General features: G+C 43.1%; 1 protein-coding gene across 4 annotated transcripts in view; it reads right to left on the reverse strand.

Moving 5' to 3' along the window:
* Positions 1–19,496, reverse strand: part of clip1a (CAP-GLY domain containing linker protein 1a) — a 40,575-nt gene that overhangs the window by 14,360 nt on the left and 6,719 nt on the right. For 2 of the 4 annotated variants that reach the window (XM_030766973.1, XM_030766948.1), the window contains exons 2-16: positions 13,983–14,247; positions 13,051–13,565; positions 12,701–12,825; positions 12,000–12,216; positions 11,524–11,721; positions 10,178–10,281; positions 10,022–10,082; positions 7,679–7,783; positions 5,041–5,958; positions 4,296–4,403; positions 3,926–3,983; positions 3,672–3,755; positions 2,041–2,197; positions 1,402–1,567; positions 992–1,207 (exon numbers count right to left, since the gene is read on the reverse strand). In XM_030766973.1, the coding sequence (XP_030622833.1) occupies positions 992–1,207; positions 1,402–1,567; positions 2,041–2,197; positions 3,672–3,755; positions 3,926–3,983; positions 4,296–4,403; positions 5,041–5,958; positions 7,679–7,783; positions 10,022–10,082; positions 10,178–10,281; positions 11,524–11,721; positions 12,000–12,216; positions 12,701–12,825; positions 13,051–13,565; positions 13,983–14,067 (3,117 nt within the window). In that variant the 5' untranslated portion in view covers positions 14,068–14,247. The remainder of the gene's footprint in view (positions 1–991; positions 1,208–1,401; positions 1,568–2,040; positions 2,198–3,671; positions 3,756–3,925; positions 3,984–4,295; positions 4,404–5,040; positions 5,959–7,678; positions 7,784–10,021; positions 10,083–10,177; positions 10,282–11,523; positions 11,722–11,999; positions 12,217–12,700; positions 12,826–13,050; positions 13,566–13,982; positions 14,248–19,496) is intronic. The other 2 variants (XM_030766957.1, XM_030766965.1) reach the window with 2 other exon arrangements.

Here is a 19,496-nt window from a genome sequence, read left to right on the forward strand (position 1 = left end):
GTGATTTTTACTGTGATATGATGAACACCTAAGTTAGCATCTCATGTTTTTGCTTAGTTGTCAAGACTAAAATCAGATAAAGGCATATAACCACACTGTAAAATGATGTTTTGAAATAATGATGTCAACTCAATAAAAACTTAAAAGTAATAAAAAAAAAAAAAAAACCCCACAAAAAAACCTCTTCTTTAAATTTAAAATATTAAAGTCTGTTGGAGAGCTTCGGCATTGTGAGTGTGTGCGTTAGTGTAATGAGAGTTAGGTGTAAGTATGTCATGATGCTTGCCCGGCATCACCACGTTAACATTTTAACAGTGTTTTACTCTGCACATCTCCATAACATTTGTTGTGTCTGAAGGACCAGCTTACAGTGCCTGTGAAACTCAGTGACACTTGATGCTTTTGTGACGTTGTTAGTGTAAGAACATTGTGAGGGACTACAGACTGAGGCAGTCTCTCTTCTCAGTTTTAAATACTCTGTCAAAAGTCTCTTATGCAATTCACAACATACAGTGCACGTGGGGTATAGTCCTTGCTCACTGCTATCAGTAAAGACCCAACATGAATATCATCCAAACAAACAACAGAAATGAACAGAAGAATGAAAAAGTTTAGCTCCTAATTTGACTCCTGAGCCTCCAATAGCAACCAGAAGAACAAGGTATAGTCAAGTATAATCAGAGAAAAAAGAGAAGGAAGAAATAAGAAAGTGGAGACACAGATATAGAGACCTAGACGGGGAGAAATGAACTGCAATCCCTAAATTTTATGCCAGTATTTGTCGAAGCGAGAGAGACAGTGTGTAGGGGAAGTAATCGTGGCTTTTGTCTTTATTTCAGTGGGAAACACTGTAATGTTTTCAAATTTGTTTGGTATTTTGGAGGGAAACAATGTAACAGTCTTAAACGTTGCTTGGGATTTTGGAAGGAAACAGTGTAGTTCATAATACAGTACAAAACAACTTTTAAAACCCACAATCAATTAATCTTACCTGTGCCTTTTCTTTGAAGGGCAATAGCTCTGCCACCTGTTTCTCCAGCTGCTGAGTCTTATCCTTGGATGTGTGAAGCTCCTGGTTGGCCTTCTCTATCTGGGCTTGCAGCTCTTGGATCTCCTTGGTGTGGAGTTCCTGGGCCTTAGCCAGGGCCTTCTCCCCAGAGGACTGGACCTCTTTGGTCTTGGTTTGACTCTCCTCTACATTCTTCTCCTATAATGCACCAAACATAAGGGGGACTTTACGTACTGTGTACTCAACACAGATAATATCTTGGGACATGGATGTAAATATTTAGTGACACCTCACCTCTGTAGCCAGAATTAGTGCCTCTGGGGACAGAATTCAAATGGTGAACTTGTATTTTGAGATACAAGGACAGCTTTGGTGGATTGTAATATACTCACCAACTGACTGATCTTCTCCTGCAGTTTGGTCACCTCCCCCTGGTGTCTCTCATTAGCATCTTTCAGCTCCTGCTCTGCTCGAGCCTGCTCCTGCCGTCTGCTCTCCTCAGAACGAGCAGCTCTCTCCCGCTGCTCTGACAGCTGGCCCTGGAGCTCCTCTAACCTCCTGTAAATGGAGCTGGTAAAGGTCAGAGGTCAAAGGACTCATGACTGAGACACAAACTCAAAGCATAAGAGTCAGCACATTACGTAAGGGAAAGGTCTTAACGTCATGCTCATGACAAAACAGGTGTAACAGAGCATATGTATATTATATTCTCACACACATATACAGGGTGTCATTTGGGTGAACTTGTCATTTGGCAGCACCTGGTAAATCTGAGCCTCATTATCACAGCCTATGCAAAGACTATGGACGTTTCTGTTCCAGTTAGATATAGAAAGAGGGTGTGCCATATGGTGTGATCCTCACTGACGAATGATAAAGTTGTAAAAGAGAATATTGTGGTGGCCAGTGAAAAGCTGATTACTTTACAGAGGACAGGAGCACAGTGTTGCCATTAGAAGAAAATTCAGTTTTTATGACACAAGCCAACCAAAGCCAACAGACTTATGAATTCTGTTGATAAAGGACGCCACCTCTCTTTCTGCTTCAGGTCTTCATTCATTTTGGTCAGCTGAGTAGAACTGTCCCCTGATGACTTCATCAGATCACTGATGTCATTCTCCAGCTTGGCCTTGTCTTTGGTGAGTTGATCCAACTTCTCTTCCCCAGTTTTCACTTTCCTCTCCAGACCTAGACAAGACCAACCACATGAGCAAAAAATACACTGTGAAAAAAAAAGGGATCTTAAAACCATAAAAGAAATTCTAAAGCAGGATCACTCAAGCTCTCAGGGCTCTGATAGCCATGGGCAAAAACTGTGCACGTCAACCCGATGAAACCTAATTCACACATCCAAACGCTGCCACACAGGCAGCACATCTGGCTCTCTTCACACTGAGCATCGTTTTACGTAGGGGTAGGTGAGCAGGACTGGGCAGTAACACAATACTGCAGTATGGCATTAATGAAATACAGGAAAGTCTTAAATAAAAGCTGGGTCTCAAATAATGGCTGGGCCGTCTGTTTGGGTAAATAAAGGCCAGTCCCAAATACAGGCCAGGTAAAAAAAAAAAAAAAAAAAAAAGGCATAAAATACAGAAAGGCTCAGGTGGTACATTCGTCATGTTCCCACAGCATTATTAACATCAGTACAACAACATACAGTAATTATGGTCACCACTCTGTTGCTATTAGTTTCACTTTTTAAAAGAAATGCCATACCGACAGATAGTGTTCTAACTCACATGGACTGTGGTCGCTAGGACTGTGTGTGTTAATGGCCCATTATCAGGGACTCTCTCCTTCCTATTTCCTATGCGTTATTTCATTATTTCTATTAGTTAGCACATCTTAATGGTACTTCAGGAAAAAAATGACTGATCTTAGATGGTATGGATACTGGTAGGGACATGTTGGACGGTGAGCAGAAGAACAAATTTTACCTGTAAACTTGTCATTATTTTAACCTGTTCCCATTTATCCTCATTGATTAACAATAAAACAAATAATTCACAGAATAATCAACACTAATCGATGTAAATATAGTAAATGATTACCAGTTTCATTTTGTGATAGCATTACCGTTCTTTGCAAACTACCGCATCATTTGCTGATGGTTTTAATCTGTTCATAATTGTACTCTTTATTCTCTCTCCAAATTCAGGTAATACTGGTACGTTAAAATGATCTGCGGAAATTCTGCAGCTTGAATGCTGATGAAACATCTGCTTTTGTCTGGTCTGTGTGCTAAATTTTATTGTGCATTACACTACATTTATTTAGCTGACTTATACAAAGCGACTTACGAGTGGGGAAACAACACTTGTACATTGTGCATTGCACACAAGCCGATGCATGCAGATATGTATATTGCATAAGTTTAATTAAACAATCTCACGTTGTAGCTTTCACAATAACACACAAACTTAAAACAATGTTTTGTTTGCATTATGATCTTGTAGATCATAGTAAGGCATTAAACAATGGCTTGACTCTAATAATAGCCTTTCTCAAATAAAGGCTTTCTTCAGTTGAGGCAAATTAAGGCCCCGGCCTTGAGAATTTACAGTAAACTAAGTTTAGATTAGCTCTCCATTAAAAACACCACTCAGTTGTAAAGAGGCAAAAACTGCAGGCAGACTGAGGTGATATTGAATACACTGACCAGCGAGCTGTGTCTTCAGGGTCTCTGATTCAGTGAGAAGAGATGAGCATTGCTCCTCTTTCTTCTTCAGCTTCTCCTCTAACTCTGAGAACATCACACAGGAAGGAACGTTAAAAATCAAATGGAACGTGACAGATAATGTTCAGTTTTTACTCTTTGAGAAACTGATTATTTATCAAACTGAAAGATCACCTAACTTTCTATTACATAATACAAAGGGGGGGGGGTTCGTCTTGGTTTATGAAAACATTTACCTTGCATAGATTGAACTGATTTAGTGTGTTCATCTGAAAGTGATGCAAGCTTCTGTTTCTGCATAAAGATAAAGACAGCGAAAATTATGAGTTACGCAGACCTAAAGGGCATTAAAAACAGAAAATCAATTGAAATTTAAGATTTCACCATAGCAGCTCTAAGCATGGGGGGCCTGTAGCCAGTTAATGAATAGTTTATAATATAACCATCTCAACACTGTGATGTCATCGGGCTCCGTGTTCATTAGCCCAAAGCCACCCGTTGTTACAGTGAGAAGTCTACACCTTCGGTTAGTGCACCTCCTCACCTCTCTCTCACCTCTACTCCTGCAGACTTGACTCTTCACAGACACAAACCCAGACCACTCACCAGATCACTGATCTCCTGCTCCAGAGAGACCTTATTCTCCTGCTGTGAGGCCAAGCTCTGCTCCAGCTCCTGCTGCTTTGACTCCAGCAGCGCAGTGAGCTCAGTGACCTGCCGCCCAGGTCAGCCGTGGAGCATCAGAGCAGATGGATGGATGAATGGATGGACGGATAAATGAATGAGACAAACATGAGGATAATAATAAAGGAAATATGAAAAGAAAACTTGTCTCTAAACACTTCTCAGAGAAACAGACCTCAAAAGAATAGAAACAGGCGACCTTCCTGCGTAAAGGGGGCAAAAATGGCATTTACTGGGCACTTTTCTTGTGATCTGATTGAGATTCTCTGAATTTGTTTTAGCACTGAGTATCAAGTTATTAAACCTGGTGAAAAATCAGCGGAAGAGTGAAACTGTTGCTGCTTTGGAATACATCAAGTGCAGCCCTGTATTCTCCATGTAACATTCTCTTAACGTTCTCTGAGCCTTCAGGCTACATAGCTACACCAAGTCAGTGGAAGCTGACTAACAGCATTTTAGACAAACATGGATACTGTGGAACCCTAACCCAAACTTAGAATTCTTTCTAAACATAACAAAACAAATCCCTAAACATGCAGTGGGTGAATGGTTCTGAATTCATCACAAAAGTGCCAGGGGATTTTTAGGGATGCAAGACAAAAAAAAAAAAAGCAGTTTTAAACAGAGGTGAAATGGACTAAAGGTGATCGAAGGCCTGAGGACCAACCTTTCCTTCCTGTGACCGGACCTTGCCCTCAGCCTCCTGTAGCCGGGCAACCAGACCTTGCATCTCCTGGTTACCTTGGCTCTGCTGTGAGCTCAAAGCCTCAAGGGCTGTGCTCTTTTCCTCAACCTCACGGTCTTTCTCCTGCACCTGCTTTCCCAGTTTGGCCCCCTCCTCCTCCAGTTCCTTTACCCTCAGCTCTGCCGCATGAAGCTTCCCCATCGCCTCCTCCAGCTCCACCAGGTGTTGCTCCTCCGCGTTCTCCAGGTTCGTCCGGAGAGATTCCACCAGCCTCTCCTTCTCCTCCGTCACGCTCAGCAGTTGCGATCGCAGTTCTTCAGTCTGGCGGATCCACTCAGCTGTCTCAGTGGAGCGCCGTGTGGCTGCCTCCTCCAGCTCCATCTTGTGCTCTACCTTCAACCTTTCCAGCACTCCACGCAGCTCCACCAGTTCAGCTGCCTGGGCACCACCTGCTCCCTTGCCTGAGGAGGCCTTCAGCTCCTCCATGGCTTGCTGGTGGGAGGTGATGGCAGAGGCCAGCTTGGAACGCCACAGTTCAATGACGTCAGCGTTCTCCTGTTCGGCCTGAGCCAGTCGGGCACGGAGCTGCTCATTGTCCTTGGACAGACGGCCCGAGGAAGCCTGGAGCTGAGCCAATGCCTCACCATGAGCCGTCTCCCCAGCCTCCAGTCTCTCTCTAAGGGCGACCAGCTCTGCCTGGTGGCTGGAGCCCTGGGAGGACAGCTGGCTGCGGAGGGAGGTGATCTCCTCCTGAAGTGCGGAGGTCAGCGCGTCTTCACTGGTGCCATCCTGCCCAGGAGTAGACTCCAGACGCTGGCGGAGGGCGGCCACCTCCTTGTCCCGCAAGGCGAGGTCTCGCTCCAGCTCAAGGATGCGCGACCTCTCCGAGACTGTGGCAACCTAAGGACAAGGACAACCACATGGCTCAGTCTGAGTGTGTCACTCACGGACACTCTGGGATACAGCCTATATAGAAATTTATGTTCACGACTACTTCTGCCTATCTTGTAAGTCACTTTGGATACAAGCCTCTGCTAAATTAATAAATGTAATGTAATGTAACAACTATGTGAGTCTTTATATATTCAAGAGAGTGTGTAATGCCTGTGTGTTCACAGCTGACTGGGGAGACCATCTACACTTTTACATGGGGTTGGTGGAGAGGTCAGGAAGGGTAAGAACATCAAAGGACAACAAAGGCTATTTCTCTACTGTACCGAGTTCCAAACAAGTCCACTCAAGGTCAAAACGCTGACCCAACATGACCCTCAGTTACAAGCCTCATTTGCACATAAACTTGTGAATTTGGTCGAATTTTGATCAAAACTGTTTCAGAATTTCAGACAGTGTTAAACTGAAATCCTAAACTCAGTTGTCTACGCACATGCGCACACTGAACAAGACTTCAGTGCAATGAAACAAATTAGAGAATGGTGTAAAGTCAGCCACTAAATTATGTATTACAATACTTGGTAAAAATCAACAAAAGAAGGTGATTTAGAGAGTAGACTTTGAAGAGTAATAAATAATCTATTTTAAATTTCTTTAAACCTAATTTTTGGATTATGGATGTATCTGTATATACATACATATACATATATACATACATATACATATATATATATATATATATATATATATATATATATATATATATATATATGGATGAATACATTCATATGTTGTTCACCATTTGAGCTGTGTCCCAAATAATTATTCTGAATTTATTTTGGCACATTTCTATTTGCACTTTTGGAGAAACAGCTGTCTTAATTTAGAACGTCATCAATGTTCTTTCAGCTGTTTGAAGAAGCTGGTGCTCACATTTTTGGTATCAAATTTTCAAACACCATACTGCTGATTTTGGCCGGGGTCTATGGGGAACTAGGTAGATACATGAACACTGAATAAACTGGGAGAGTGTTTATGCTTACAGAGGTTTGGGAAAACCACACAAATAGAGGAAAAGGTTGGGATAAAGGCTGGTAATTTAATGTCCATCAGCAAAAAATGAGAGTGAAGGAAGCTCAAACAGTTTTCCTGAGCCTTTCAGGACAGCTTGTGCAGACCTCGATTTGACGATGCAGCCTTTAATTCACAGTAAAGTCTCCATCCACAGATATAGGGCATGTTTGGAAGTCAGCACTAAACTGGCCTCTAAACAGATTTAAAATATTTAATTTTGCTAAGGATAAAAGTTAAAAGATTAATATGAGGGGATTAAAATGATGCACTAGCATGTCGTTGCCCTTCTGAATCTTCTCTTATGCAATAATAATACAACATAGAAGAGCACTCAACATATGGAACGACAATAGGAAATCTGAATTAGAATTTGGTTCAATCTTGGATTATAGATTAGTATGTGAGTGTCACTCCAAAGCATTTTGCAATGATAACACAAAATTAAAGTTTTTTTTCCTAATTTCATTTGTATTAGCCATACACACATGCAGAGAAAACTTTCCTCCAAACCCAAATGAATTTTTAAAAAAAAAAAAAAAAATCAGCAACTGATTGGCCAGTTATTGTCTGAGAGGCCGGTGGAGAAGGCAAAAGGGAGTGATGTTCCCTGACATGCTGTCAGCGATGTGCCCGCCCACAGGTGCAGATCCATTACCCTAGAGTCTTCTAACTCCCTCTGGAGTTTGTCAGCTTTGGTCTTTTCAAAGAGCAGACTCTGTTCGAGTTCCTTAAGGCGTGCATGCTCCAGCCTGGTCTGCGTCTGTTAGTAACAGAAGGGGGGAGAGGAAGAAAACACAACCAGTGCCACCATCACATGCCAGCCCATACGCAGAGGAGAGAGGACAGGGGTGGAGGGATTAGGGTGGGAGTGAGGGAAGAGGTAGGTGCCATGTTTCATGCAGGACAAGACATGACCATCATTGGTGAGGAGTGAGGGGGCGGTGCCTGATGCATGTGGAGATGCAGTTATTGGGGTTAACCACACGTGTAACAGACAGGACACAATACAGAATGCTAGGGGGAGAGTGTATACAGGTGTGTGTATTAAGAGGTGTATAAGTGTGCATGTGTGAGTGAGTGAGAGAGAGAGAGAGAGAGAGAGAGAGAGAGAAATAGAGGAAAAGAGAAAGACAGAAAGAGAGAAAGGAAGAGGGAGAAAAAGACAGAAGGGGAAAGGACAGAGAGAGAAGAGGCAGAGACAGTGAGAGAGAAAGAAACAGGAGAGAAAAAGGGAGAAAAAGAAAGAGGGAGGGGGAGACAGAGAGAGAGAGAGCAGGAAAAGAGGAGAGAGAGAGAGAGAGAGAGAGAGAGAGAGAGAGAGAGAGAGAGCGCTATCCTTTCCAAAATAAACTGTGCTTATTTTAGCATTAAAATCCAAAAAACAAGGACTCCAGTACCAAGCCTGTAGCTGCAGGTTGGCAGAGAGCCTTGACTCTGAACTTAAATTAACCAACAGAGATAAAAGATGTGCTTTCCTGCTCATCTGAACTGGGACATTAAAAATTAGTTGTAATGAAGGATGAAATCAAGAATAAGACATTTTCAGTGATACCATGCTTAGCACTTGGCCAACATGTAGGACTGTGGGACAGAGACAGAAAGGAGAAAAAAAAAAACAATGCAGTAACAATCACTTAATTGATGTATTACAGCACATCATTAAAAAGCATTACTGTATATGATTTGGGTGCAAGCATTACTGTATATGATCTGGTTGTAGATTGGGTTTTTGTTTTTTGTTTATTTTTAGACGGCGACACGCAAACAGTAAAACTTGTTTGGACCGAGCGGTGAGTTAGTAGGCAATCAAAAGTATTAGAGTTCATTTGATCATTGAAGAGTTACCATTAAGAGTGCTTTAGAAAGGTAAATTTCACTGTGCTCTATTTTGCTCAGGCGACTGGGATCTTCACTGATTCGAGTGATCGGATTGCAGGATCCTTGCCCTGGTTCTGCTGATCAGATATATTGATTGGTTACATGCTGCAGAACAGACAGGTCAGTGACATAATTATGTGGTATGGCTTAAACTGAGCTATACTCGAGTTTTGTTTAAAAAAAAAAAAAAAAAATAAGCCATGTCTATCTGATTTATAGCTGTATATATAACCACAATTACTCTTCACAGGGACATACAATAGCTCAGCTATTAAACGACATAGGGATGAGGGATGACAAATTTAATCTGACCAGATGTTTCATTTGACTACAGGGACAACATACTTTTTGTGTTAGGATACGGTTTGGGGGGGGTGGGGGTCTTGATTTGTGATCAGCGTTCTTACTTTGTCATGGTACACTTTCAAATGACTCACATTATTCACTCTGAATTGTCACAGTGCTCTTTTGTGGGTGGGGGTGGAGGTGGGGATCAGTTTTATTGCATCAAATGGTCCCTCTCTGAGCCAAGACAATAGTCTTCCAGCTTCCCTGTATGGCTATGCACTGTTTAAAATGCACCATCAGCCCTGACTGCTCTCTGCAGACAGACGCCTTTCTGTCAAACACCCAGTCACACAAACACTATACTGAGTAATTTATGACAGAGCTGAGGCTCTATAACTACCTCAGGGTTTTAGTCCTTCATTAGGCACACACTCAGGCCTCTGGCTGTCAGAATGCATTCTAATAAAGGGAATGCATTGGGTAAAGAGAACACAGCATGCAGATCCATTTACAATGAAGTATCAGTCAAGCCTTTGTACTGACTGTTGATTTTGAGTCAGCATACGAGTAGCCACCTGGCTTGGGTTTTGCTGTGTTTAGCAAATGAAACTTTCTACAGAAGAACTGAACACTCTGAGTTAATGGTCCAGCAACGCTTGCTTTTCAGGCCCTTTGTTAATTGGGCAGTGAGTGATGAAAACCATTCTGCTCCACAGACAGGAGGACTTCCAGTCGCCCTAGTCCTGGATAAGATTGAATCTGTTTGCTGGGGAGGGTGGAGAGGGTATGAGTATGAAATGATATGGAGGCTGAAAACTCCAAGTCGCTTTACCTCCAAATCTCCTTTGGTTATGCAGGCTTCCTCCACCCGAAATTGAAGGTCCTCCACCTTCCTGTGAATAGAAGAAAAAGCTCTTCATTCGCTCCCCTGCCTCAATCCAGTATCACAGTCATTTGTTTAAAAGGGCAATGGTCATCTCCCTCTCACCTTCTTTCCTCCTCCAGCTGATTAAGCAGTTCCACCTTGTCCTTGTCGGCAGCCTCCACCAACGACCGCAGCTGGTCCATCTTGGCCTCCATCTCCATCACATACTAAACACACATCAAAACAAACTTTAGACAAAAGACTGGAATCTTCTCAGAAACATCACACGAGTGAAGACTATTACCCCTTTTCCACTGCCGCGGTGCCGGTGCCTGATCGAGCACCGGGGCCGCGCTTTTCCACTGACAAAATACTGGTGCCGGAGCCGAAAAGCTGGCACCGGCACGGCACCACAGAATTGCTGGTCCCAAAAGTTGGAACCGCTGACGTCAGAGGCTATGCAAATAAAAACCACGCGAGAACCAATCAGTTCAGCGTTTGATGTGTTTGGTACGTGACGTTCTCTAGAGAGGCGGGAGTAACAAAAAACGTCTGACCAAGTAGCGGTAGGCTAAAGGATATTTGTAGCATGAAAATATGTATATGATTAAAAGATGTATGAGCAACAATTGTGTCTGCATCAATACGGGCTGTTGTTTACATGTTACATGAACGTAGTCGGACCCAGAGTGGTAGAAAAAGACATTCTCTCTCTCAGCGCTAGCTGGTGCAAATAAACCACTGCAGACCTTCATTTAAACACTCGTTTTAACTTTTGAGCTAGGTGACAGACTTACTATTTTCATGAATTTTGCCCTCCAAGCGAAAAGTTATAGGACAAAATTCGTGAGGTGTTTCGCTGTGTGGAAGCCTAGCGTAAAAGTAAATTTATAAAAAGCGAGCAGATGCGTTCTGTCCGACATTATTTTTTCCCCACGGAAATTACCCAAACTTTCGCTATGTAGCGTTCGGTTCCCAAACCAGTGGAAATGCGGGCCGGTTCTCAAAAGGCACCAAGGCAGCACTGGCTCCGCACCGGCACCGGCACCGGCACAGGCACAGGCACCAGTACCGTCCTAGTGGAAAAGAGCTATAAGTGACATGACACAGCAAAGACTGTGATTCTGATGCTCACTCAGATTATCTGCTCAGTTTTGTTCAGTTTGCTCTGCTCCAGGCTGGGCAGTGCTTTGTGCAGAGTTCTACACTAGGACATGATTTTGGTCAATGCAGTAAAAGTCTGCACATACGGTGGCCCCCAAGGGAAAGGACTGCCCACCCCTGGCTGAGCTGGTTTAAGCAAATGGCAACTGCCTATTAACCAAAATTTTTATAATCAAGCAACTAGTTGAGAAGCATCAGGATGGAAGTATCAAGAGTCAGGAGGCCTGAGAGCAAAGGAAAAAAAAAGAAGTTCAAACACACACAAGTGAAAGACAGATGGGAATAAAGGTCATATTGGCACTGACCTGTTCCTGGCCTTCCCTGAGGAGGGTGAGCTCCTGCTCCACCTCGCCCACGTGGCTGGTTGCCTTAGCAACCTCGGCCCGCTCCAGGTCCCTCTCGGCGAGGAGCTGCTCGATGTGCTGCTGTTTCTCCTTCAGGGCCTCCTGCAGCGCTGTGGTGCCTGAGATCTTACGGTTGTACCGTGATGATGTCTCCGTCAGCTACAGGAGAAGGGGGGGGGGGGAGAAGGTAATCAATGAGGTCATCAAAAAAGCTTCACAAAACGATACTGTTAATTTCAGTAACTAAAGTCTGATTTTTTTACTGCTGCTAACGTGAAATAGCCATTCCGAATGGATTCTTTAGAAACAAAACGCTACAAAAAGTTGAATGAGACTGCTACTGTTCCTGTGGACCTGACACTAATAGATTACAGAGCATTTATAAAATAAAAACAAAACATGAAAAAAAACATGAAAACATGGTGCATGTGTCTCACCAGGCCCGTGCGGCTGGGCCTGCCGCTGACAGAGGAGGCGACAGAGCTGAGGGAGCTGATGGAGGAGGCACTGGGGCTGCGTTTTAGCCCCGAGGGCGTGGCTACTGTCTTCCTGACCGTGGTCTTGGCCTTGGCTGGCGTGGTGGAGGGGAAGCCTATCCGAGTGACTTTGTGTACGGGAGCGAAAAGACCGTACTTCGGCTGGCACTGGAAATATCTGACGTAAACAGTCAAGAAAATGGAAAAACGTTATTCACAGTGTTAGGCTTTTGGTAAAAAAATAAAAAAATAAAAAAATAATGTAACCAAAGAGTCAGTGAGACTGGGTAAGAGGGAAGGAATAAGGCATCCAAACACTGTTTAAAATTCAAATAAACAAACAAAAAAAACATTATTCCAAACAGCTGAGGTCTTTGTCAAGTCACCTTAAGATAACAGATACAGATAAGACTAAACAAACACAGTGCAAGCATCTGTCACATGGACTCAACCACAGTGGTTTTATTTTCCTCTCTCAGTTATCTCCCTTTGGGAGTTTTCAGCATGATCGATATCAAAATTCATCTGAGGCCACAGGTGACCCTCTTTATTGAATATTGTTAATGTTGTTGTCTAGAGTAATGGGAGCTGGCTGTCTGTATAAAAAGCTTTGACACAAGCAGTAGATGAAGGCAGTCAAGACTGCGTGGTGGACAGGGTACCTGGTTCCTGCCACGGCACCATCGTTCTTTCCCAGCGGTTCATCCAGCTCCACCCCACACCACTCCCCCTTAGCAAAGTCTGTCTCTCCCAAAAAACGCACAACACCTGCTTTGGTGCCCCCAACCTGGAGAGCAAATCAAATTAAAGACACAGGAAAACAAAAAAAATAGAAAAAAGAAAGAAAAATGAGGAACACCCCAAACTGGCTTGGTTTTCAGTGCACTGTATATCTGTGCGTGCGTGTGTGTTTTTAAAAGAAACAATTTTATGTCCTTGCCACCGGAGCTCAAGAGCAAAACTGAACTGGATGCTTGTGAGATCAGTAATACAGAGAGAGAAGTGTTCTCACCAGGACACGGTCCCCTATCTTCAGCTCTCTCTCTCCTTTCTTCACTGAGCCGGACTCCGACAGGTTGGAGACAGACTCGCTGTTGGACCGGGTCAGGTTGGAGGCAGGTGTGGTGGGTGTGGCCGGAGTGGCGGTTTTCTTGACTGCGGTGGGGGCTGATGGAGCAGGCGTGGAGGACTTGGTGGAGGGGGTGGGAGAGGGGGCGCGGGACGAGGGAGCGGTCTGAGTGCCATTGGCCTCCCCTTCAGTTCGTGAGAGTTTGGAGGGGCGTGTAAAGATCCCCCTCAATGCCTCACACTGAAAATACCTGACCCCCGCCACAGAACCGTCGTTTTTCCCGATTGGCTCATCCAGCACGATGCCCGCCCACATGCCAGGGGCAAACTGGGTCTCTCCCAAAAACTGGACATAGCCAGGCTTAGTCCCATTGACCCAGACTCGGTCCCCGACCTGAAAGTTCTCCGACGCATCCTGGGCCTCAGACGGTGATGATTTGTCACTCTGGCCTGGTTTGGCTGCAGAGGCAAAAACAAAGGACAAAAATCATGATTAAATGTTAAACCTGAGTATGCCTTTTTTTTCCCTAAACACTAGCGGATTACACTGCTGTTTACATCACATATGTATGTAATTTATATTTAACTGACAATATTCAAAATAAAGGAAGCATTCATTTACTTTACAAATGTACTTTTATTTACGTGAAGCACAAGCTGCGTTACTAAGGCATGCACTTATGGCACTTCTCCACTCTTTCTTCAGCTCAGGGAAATGAAGCATAAGAAAAATAATAACAACAACAAAAAAAGACTACATAATAAATTACATAGAGACAATACAATGATATACACCCTGGCAGTGTCGACTGAGGTAGATTTGCTGACGAGAAAAGGTTCATACAGAGAGTAAAGTAAGAGTGGAGCAGGTCTTACTGGAGGAGGGCGAGGTTTTGGCAGCCCCAGTCGGGCGGGCGATCTTGCTGGGCGCTTTGAGGCCACTGGGTTTGGCTGAGCTCATGGTTTCTCTGTGCGACTGATGTTTTCTCCCACACTAGGATTCCACCGGCCCACACATTTACTCCGGTCTTCTGAGCTGAATCGATGCAGCAAGACTTTAACAATCAAAAAATAATTTCAATCAAAAAAAAAAAAAAATAGAACAGAGAAGAAAGGAATGGGTGCACCAACAAAGATGACTCTGTGGAGAGGGAGAGAGAGAGAAACTCTATTAGTAAGCAGACAGAAATATAAGAGGTGACAAGAATCCTTTGTTCTCTTAAAGGAATGCACATATCCCAGAGTGCCCTCACACAGTACAGGCAATGCTGACAGACAGATCGGGACTGATACCATCCTAAACCACAGAGCTCATCTGACAAATCACTGACCACACAGAAGGAGAATAACACCATAGACTACTGATGGGCAGGTCTTCAACCACGCCTACTTTCGTCTGTTTTTCACATGAGGGCCCCGAAGACCGCCTGAAATTCCATTCAGACCAGTGAAAACGATCCTACTGCTGCACTAGCCACTACAGCTTCACTCCTCAACCTCACAGGCTTTCAGCTTCTCACAGTCTAATGTATTCAAGTGTTACGTTAATGCAGTCGGCTTGGAAATTAGTAATACATACGTCCAATATCAGTAATATATATCAACAATATATTAGGGGTCGACTGATATGTTTCTTTCAGGGCTGATACCGATACAGATTATTAGCAGTCAAGAAGACAGATATCCAATATTTGGAACCGATATACATTTGCAGTAAAAATGAAAATCTTGGTGTCAAAATTTAGAATAACACAAACGTCAACTCAAAACTTTGTTGAAATGCCTTTAAGCATATGTTTAATTGAAAGAGAACTTTTCAACATTATCTTAAAACAAAACGTGTAGGGAGCTCCCAGCAGCATTTCTTATAAAGTTAACTGAAATTTTTCAATAAATAAATACAAGTGACTTTTCAACTCTGACAACTCTACACCCATCTATGCAGTCCATATATGGATTAACACAGGCCTTATATGCAGTTCCATTACGTTTAAAGTCTCTAACAACAATACCCTGCACCTCTCTACAAGAATCAGATACAGCTTCAGGACACACTTCAGTAACGTTACCAGTAGTCGTGGGTTGAGACCGAGAGTATGACCGGCCCTGGTAAATGACGTGCAAGAGATAACGTCATAGCCTAGCAATTTTTTCGCAAGTCAACTGGCTAAATTATGGACCAACAAAGCAACTTGTTGACGCTCGCTATGGCATTCAAGTTAACTCCACGAGACTCAACAATAGCTTCCATTGTAATGACCATCGGCCACCTATAACATGTAAAAACAACTCATACGGGCGAGTAATGTTACATTCACTAAAATAAGCTCCAGTTACAGTGGCACCAATGTTTCTCAAAGATATAACTATCATTACATAAATAAACGATTATCTCGTTATACTTAACTGTAGGCCTGTATCACTGCAATAAAGTACATTATTCTGGCATTTTCTGTGCAACTGGGAAACTGGGGTTTTTGCAGCTCCAGTGTAAAAGATTGTGATGTTTATTGCAACTTTGGCAATATCTGCTGCCTCACCTTCAAAGCACAACTCCGGTGAGCTCCAGTCTTCAAATGCATTTCTCTGTGCCCGTGTGTGGCACAGTAGCCTTCAGTGTTGATAGGCCATTACTCGTGACGTGTAACCAGACAGTGCTGTGGACGGAACATTGCTCTAGTCTAGACCACAGAGCGGTGACTACAGACAGAGAGAGGCTGCTGCATCAGAGCCAAAGTAGCGCTTTTTAAAATGAATTTATTTTATCGGCAATCGGATAAAAAAATACCAATACCGATAATTGGAAAAATGCTGAATATTGGCTCCAATAAACGGCCAAGCCGATAGTCGTTCGATCCCTACAATATATGTAAGTATAAAAACACTGATGTATATACACACACATGTAAACACACATATTTGCTATATAAAAGCTTTACTCATAGGGCTTAGAATCCAAACAATAAAACTAATAACCTGTTCATATGTTCCTCATGAATATTCATGAACCACAAGATAACTGATAGTTTACCGTTATATGATAAAGCAGGTAGGTCTCCTGTAGTGAGGGAACAAATCTCTCTCTGAAAACTTCCACTCAGCAGTTCATTTTTGCACATCCCACATACCGCATGGAACACAGCAGACCCTTATAAGAGCCTGGGTCTGTTTTAAAGGCCAACTTTCTTCCCCCCACCACAGAAACAGTGAGAACGGCGCTGTGTTCCTCTGATGAGAATTCCACTGCAGTCTGCTGTGACTGCCTGTCATTGCCCACACTCCAATATACACATCAGTGACCTTGACAGTACCTTTCACAGAAAGACTATCATAGCACAACACTGCCTGTCTGCCTTTGAAAACCTCCTACTTATACAACAAATAAGAAAAATGGTGAAATACGTATGGTGCAAGGGAATAGGCTGTCAAATGTAGGTTCACTCTAAACCCTTCTCTTCTCCCTCAGGTAACCCTTACGTCCATTTGCACTGAGCTGTGTCAGACCTGTATGGTTTTTCAAACTAGTTTAGATTTTGATCAGGCCATAATAATTCATGTCTGGATTGAATAGTCTGTCCCGTTTCTGTGGATTCTTTACAGTCAAAACAAACACTGAAGACCACAGTGACAGATGTGTGTGCATCCTGGATATGCAGGTAAGTTCTAAATTAGGAGAAAAACCCACAAAGTCAGAAATATGATAAAGGTTAATACCCTGTTCAAGAGTACAAAGACCATGGCTGCTCATTAGATAAGTTTCAAAAACGTGGAAACAGACTAAGGGAGTAGATTACCGTAAAGAAACTCCCTCGAGGTTTCTCACAGGCCTTACAGACGCTCTCTTTGTACAATTACAAATAACAGTGCATGCAGGGTTAGCATGGAGGAAACTCAAAGCATAGAGAGACAGCAGACTTCCCCTGCATGCCACCAAACACTGACATCAGAAAGCTCTAAAAATAATGAGACTGTGTGTGTGTGTGTGTGTGTGTGTGTGTGTGTGTGACTGAGAGTGTGTGTGTGACTGAGTGTGTGTTTGGGGGAAAAGACAATCATAACCTTTGTCACCCTACCACTAGGTCAATCATAAACAGCAGTTTAATGAGACGCTGTCAGACACTGCCCACACTAAGACATACAACCCACAGACCTCTGAAGTCTATTTAACCTGTTCAGAATCAGACCAGCTGTCTGAAAGTCTATGTGACTGAAAAACTGATCCTGGGTATTATTATTACAGCTGGCTACATGATCTAGACATTTTTTTCTAATGTGAGACACACTCAGTAAGTATAACTTCCCTCTATTGCACGCCATACCTGCAGATATTTTAAAAATCTGATTCATTTTTGAATGATTATTTCTTTTTGATCCTTGTGTTTCATTCTGCATGAAGATCTAAATTGGCCATGTGATAAACTGATTGCGTTTAAAGATGGAAGAGCTGGTAGCCACAGTGACAGCAACATGGGCTAATGCACTTTAGTAAACAGAGTGGAGTTAATGAAAACCAGACCACCTGTCTCAGTCAAGCACTCCTCTCCACCACCTGATAACCTGAAAAAGAGCCAGACATTGATGGGACACTGAGAAACGTCCTATTTATAGAATGGACTAAAACCCCAAAAAACAGTGTTTGTTTGAGAAGACTCTTTACATCCATGACATCCATACTGCCAAGCACCACAGTCACAGCTTATGACACTGCAATCTCATAAACATCTCATGTCCCTGAAACAGATCAACAAACTATCTTACAAAGATAGAAAGAAAGAAACAAACAAACAAAGACAAATAAAACCCCCCCCCAAAAAAACATAGACATGGAGGCTATTTAGAGACATAAAAAAATGCCATGGCTGATGGGACATACCTATGGTCCAGAGTCTGAGTGAAGTGTGAAGTACCTGGGCCAATGACTATAAGCCAATCAGACGTCCCCTCACACTCACGTCAGCGTGGAAACCATCAGCCTGCATGCTCCCCACACAGCCAAATACACCAACCAAACCAAGACAAAACCACCTGACTGTGAACCAGCACTAAGGAGAAGCACTTCTGAAGATATTTATATCGTAAAAAAAATTGTCTTTGCTTTTCATATCAAATACAATCAAATGATTTGGGGTCAGTTGAACGATCTGGATATTATAACAGAACCTTATTCATCATGAGGGATAATGTGTGAACAATAAGTCAATGATTTGCCTTCATGCAACACACTGGACTGGTCTATATAGTCAGTACAGAAACTGGTTTGGCTCTTCAGCTCTGCAGCTTGGTAAAGACCAACATGATCTCAACTGATTTCACACAGTAATGTGTATTACGGTATAACAGCCTTTATTCGAGTCCAGAGACAAACTGTCAAAGGGCCTCACAGGATTTCGACCTCCAAAACGAACAACGGTGCCAAAATATGAGGAAACGGAAACTGCCATAGCTGAATGTCTGATACCCTGAGCCACAGAGCCTACTCCACATTCCAGAGGAACAGGGCTGAAAACAGAAAAACAACCTACAGAGGAAGGAGAAATCCAGCTGGAATAAAAAGCCCAGCTCTCCTTCCCAGACCTGCCTTTTTTTTTTTCTTTTAACATTTATTCCACCCCCTATGTCTTTTCACAAGATCGACTGGAGTCGTTAGCAGAGAAGTGGAGACCACTCATGTCCCGAGTCCTTTAGGAGAAGCATGCTGATGACTGGTCACTTTATGACCACCAAACAGACACAAACATGACACAAACACACAAAATGACAGCATAACATACAGGACAACCTACTTCATGCATTCTTCACTGCTGTTTCAGTCACCTTTACAACAATGAGAAACTGCACATGCACCACAAACTCCTGCACAGCACATCCTTACAGTACACAGTTATTGCTCTGCAGTGCTCCCACTGTGTCACACCGCAGTGTCCTGAGGCAGGTGCCACATTTTTGTAAGTGAAACTGGACTACGAACGAGGTATCTCACTGCTCTGGAGCATACGTAACAGGATTAGGTTTCCCACTGACCCTGTGCTCCATGTTCTCTCCAACCACTTCCTGCTGCCAAGGCAACCCACTCATATCCTTAAGTCTCCGCACAAATTCACCAGACAACATGAATTTCTATTGCTCTGATGTCATCCGTCAAAGCGAGGAGATCAGTTTTAAGGGTAAAGCGATTTCTGTGTCGTGTTGGTCAGAAAACAGATCTGGATTTCACAGTAACACTGGTGCCATATTCAGTCTAGCATACTCCCCCTGTGTGGACACACTTGCCAAGATGATATTTACTTAGTCGCTTAGAGTCAGTTAAATTACAAACCCCATTTTGGACAATTCACAACAGCTCAGTTACAGGTCCCTTTAGCACTGCACAGAGATCTTTCTGCTGTGTGC

Source organism: Chanos chanos, chromosome 1, assembly GCF_902362185.1.
Source record: "Chanos chanos chromosome 1, fChaCha1.1, whole genome shotgun sequence".
Lineage (NCBI taxonomy): Eukaryota > Metazoa > Chordata > Actinopteri > Gonorynchiformes > Chanidae > Chanos > Chanos chanos.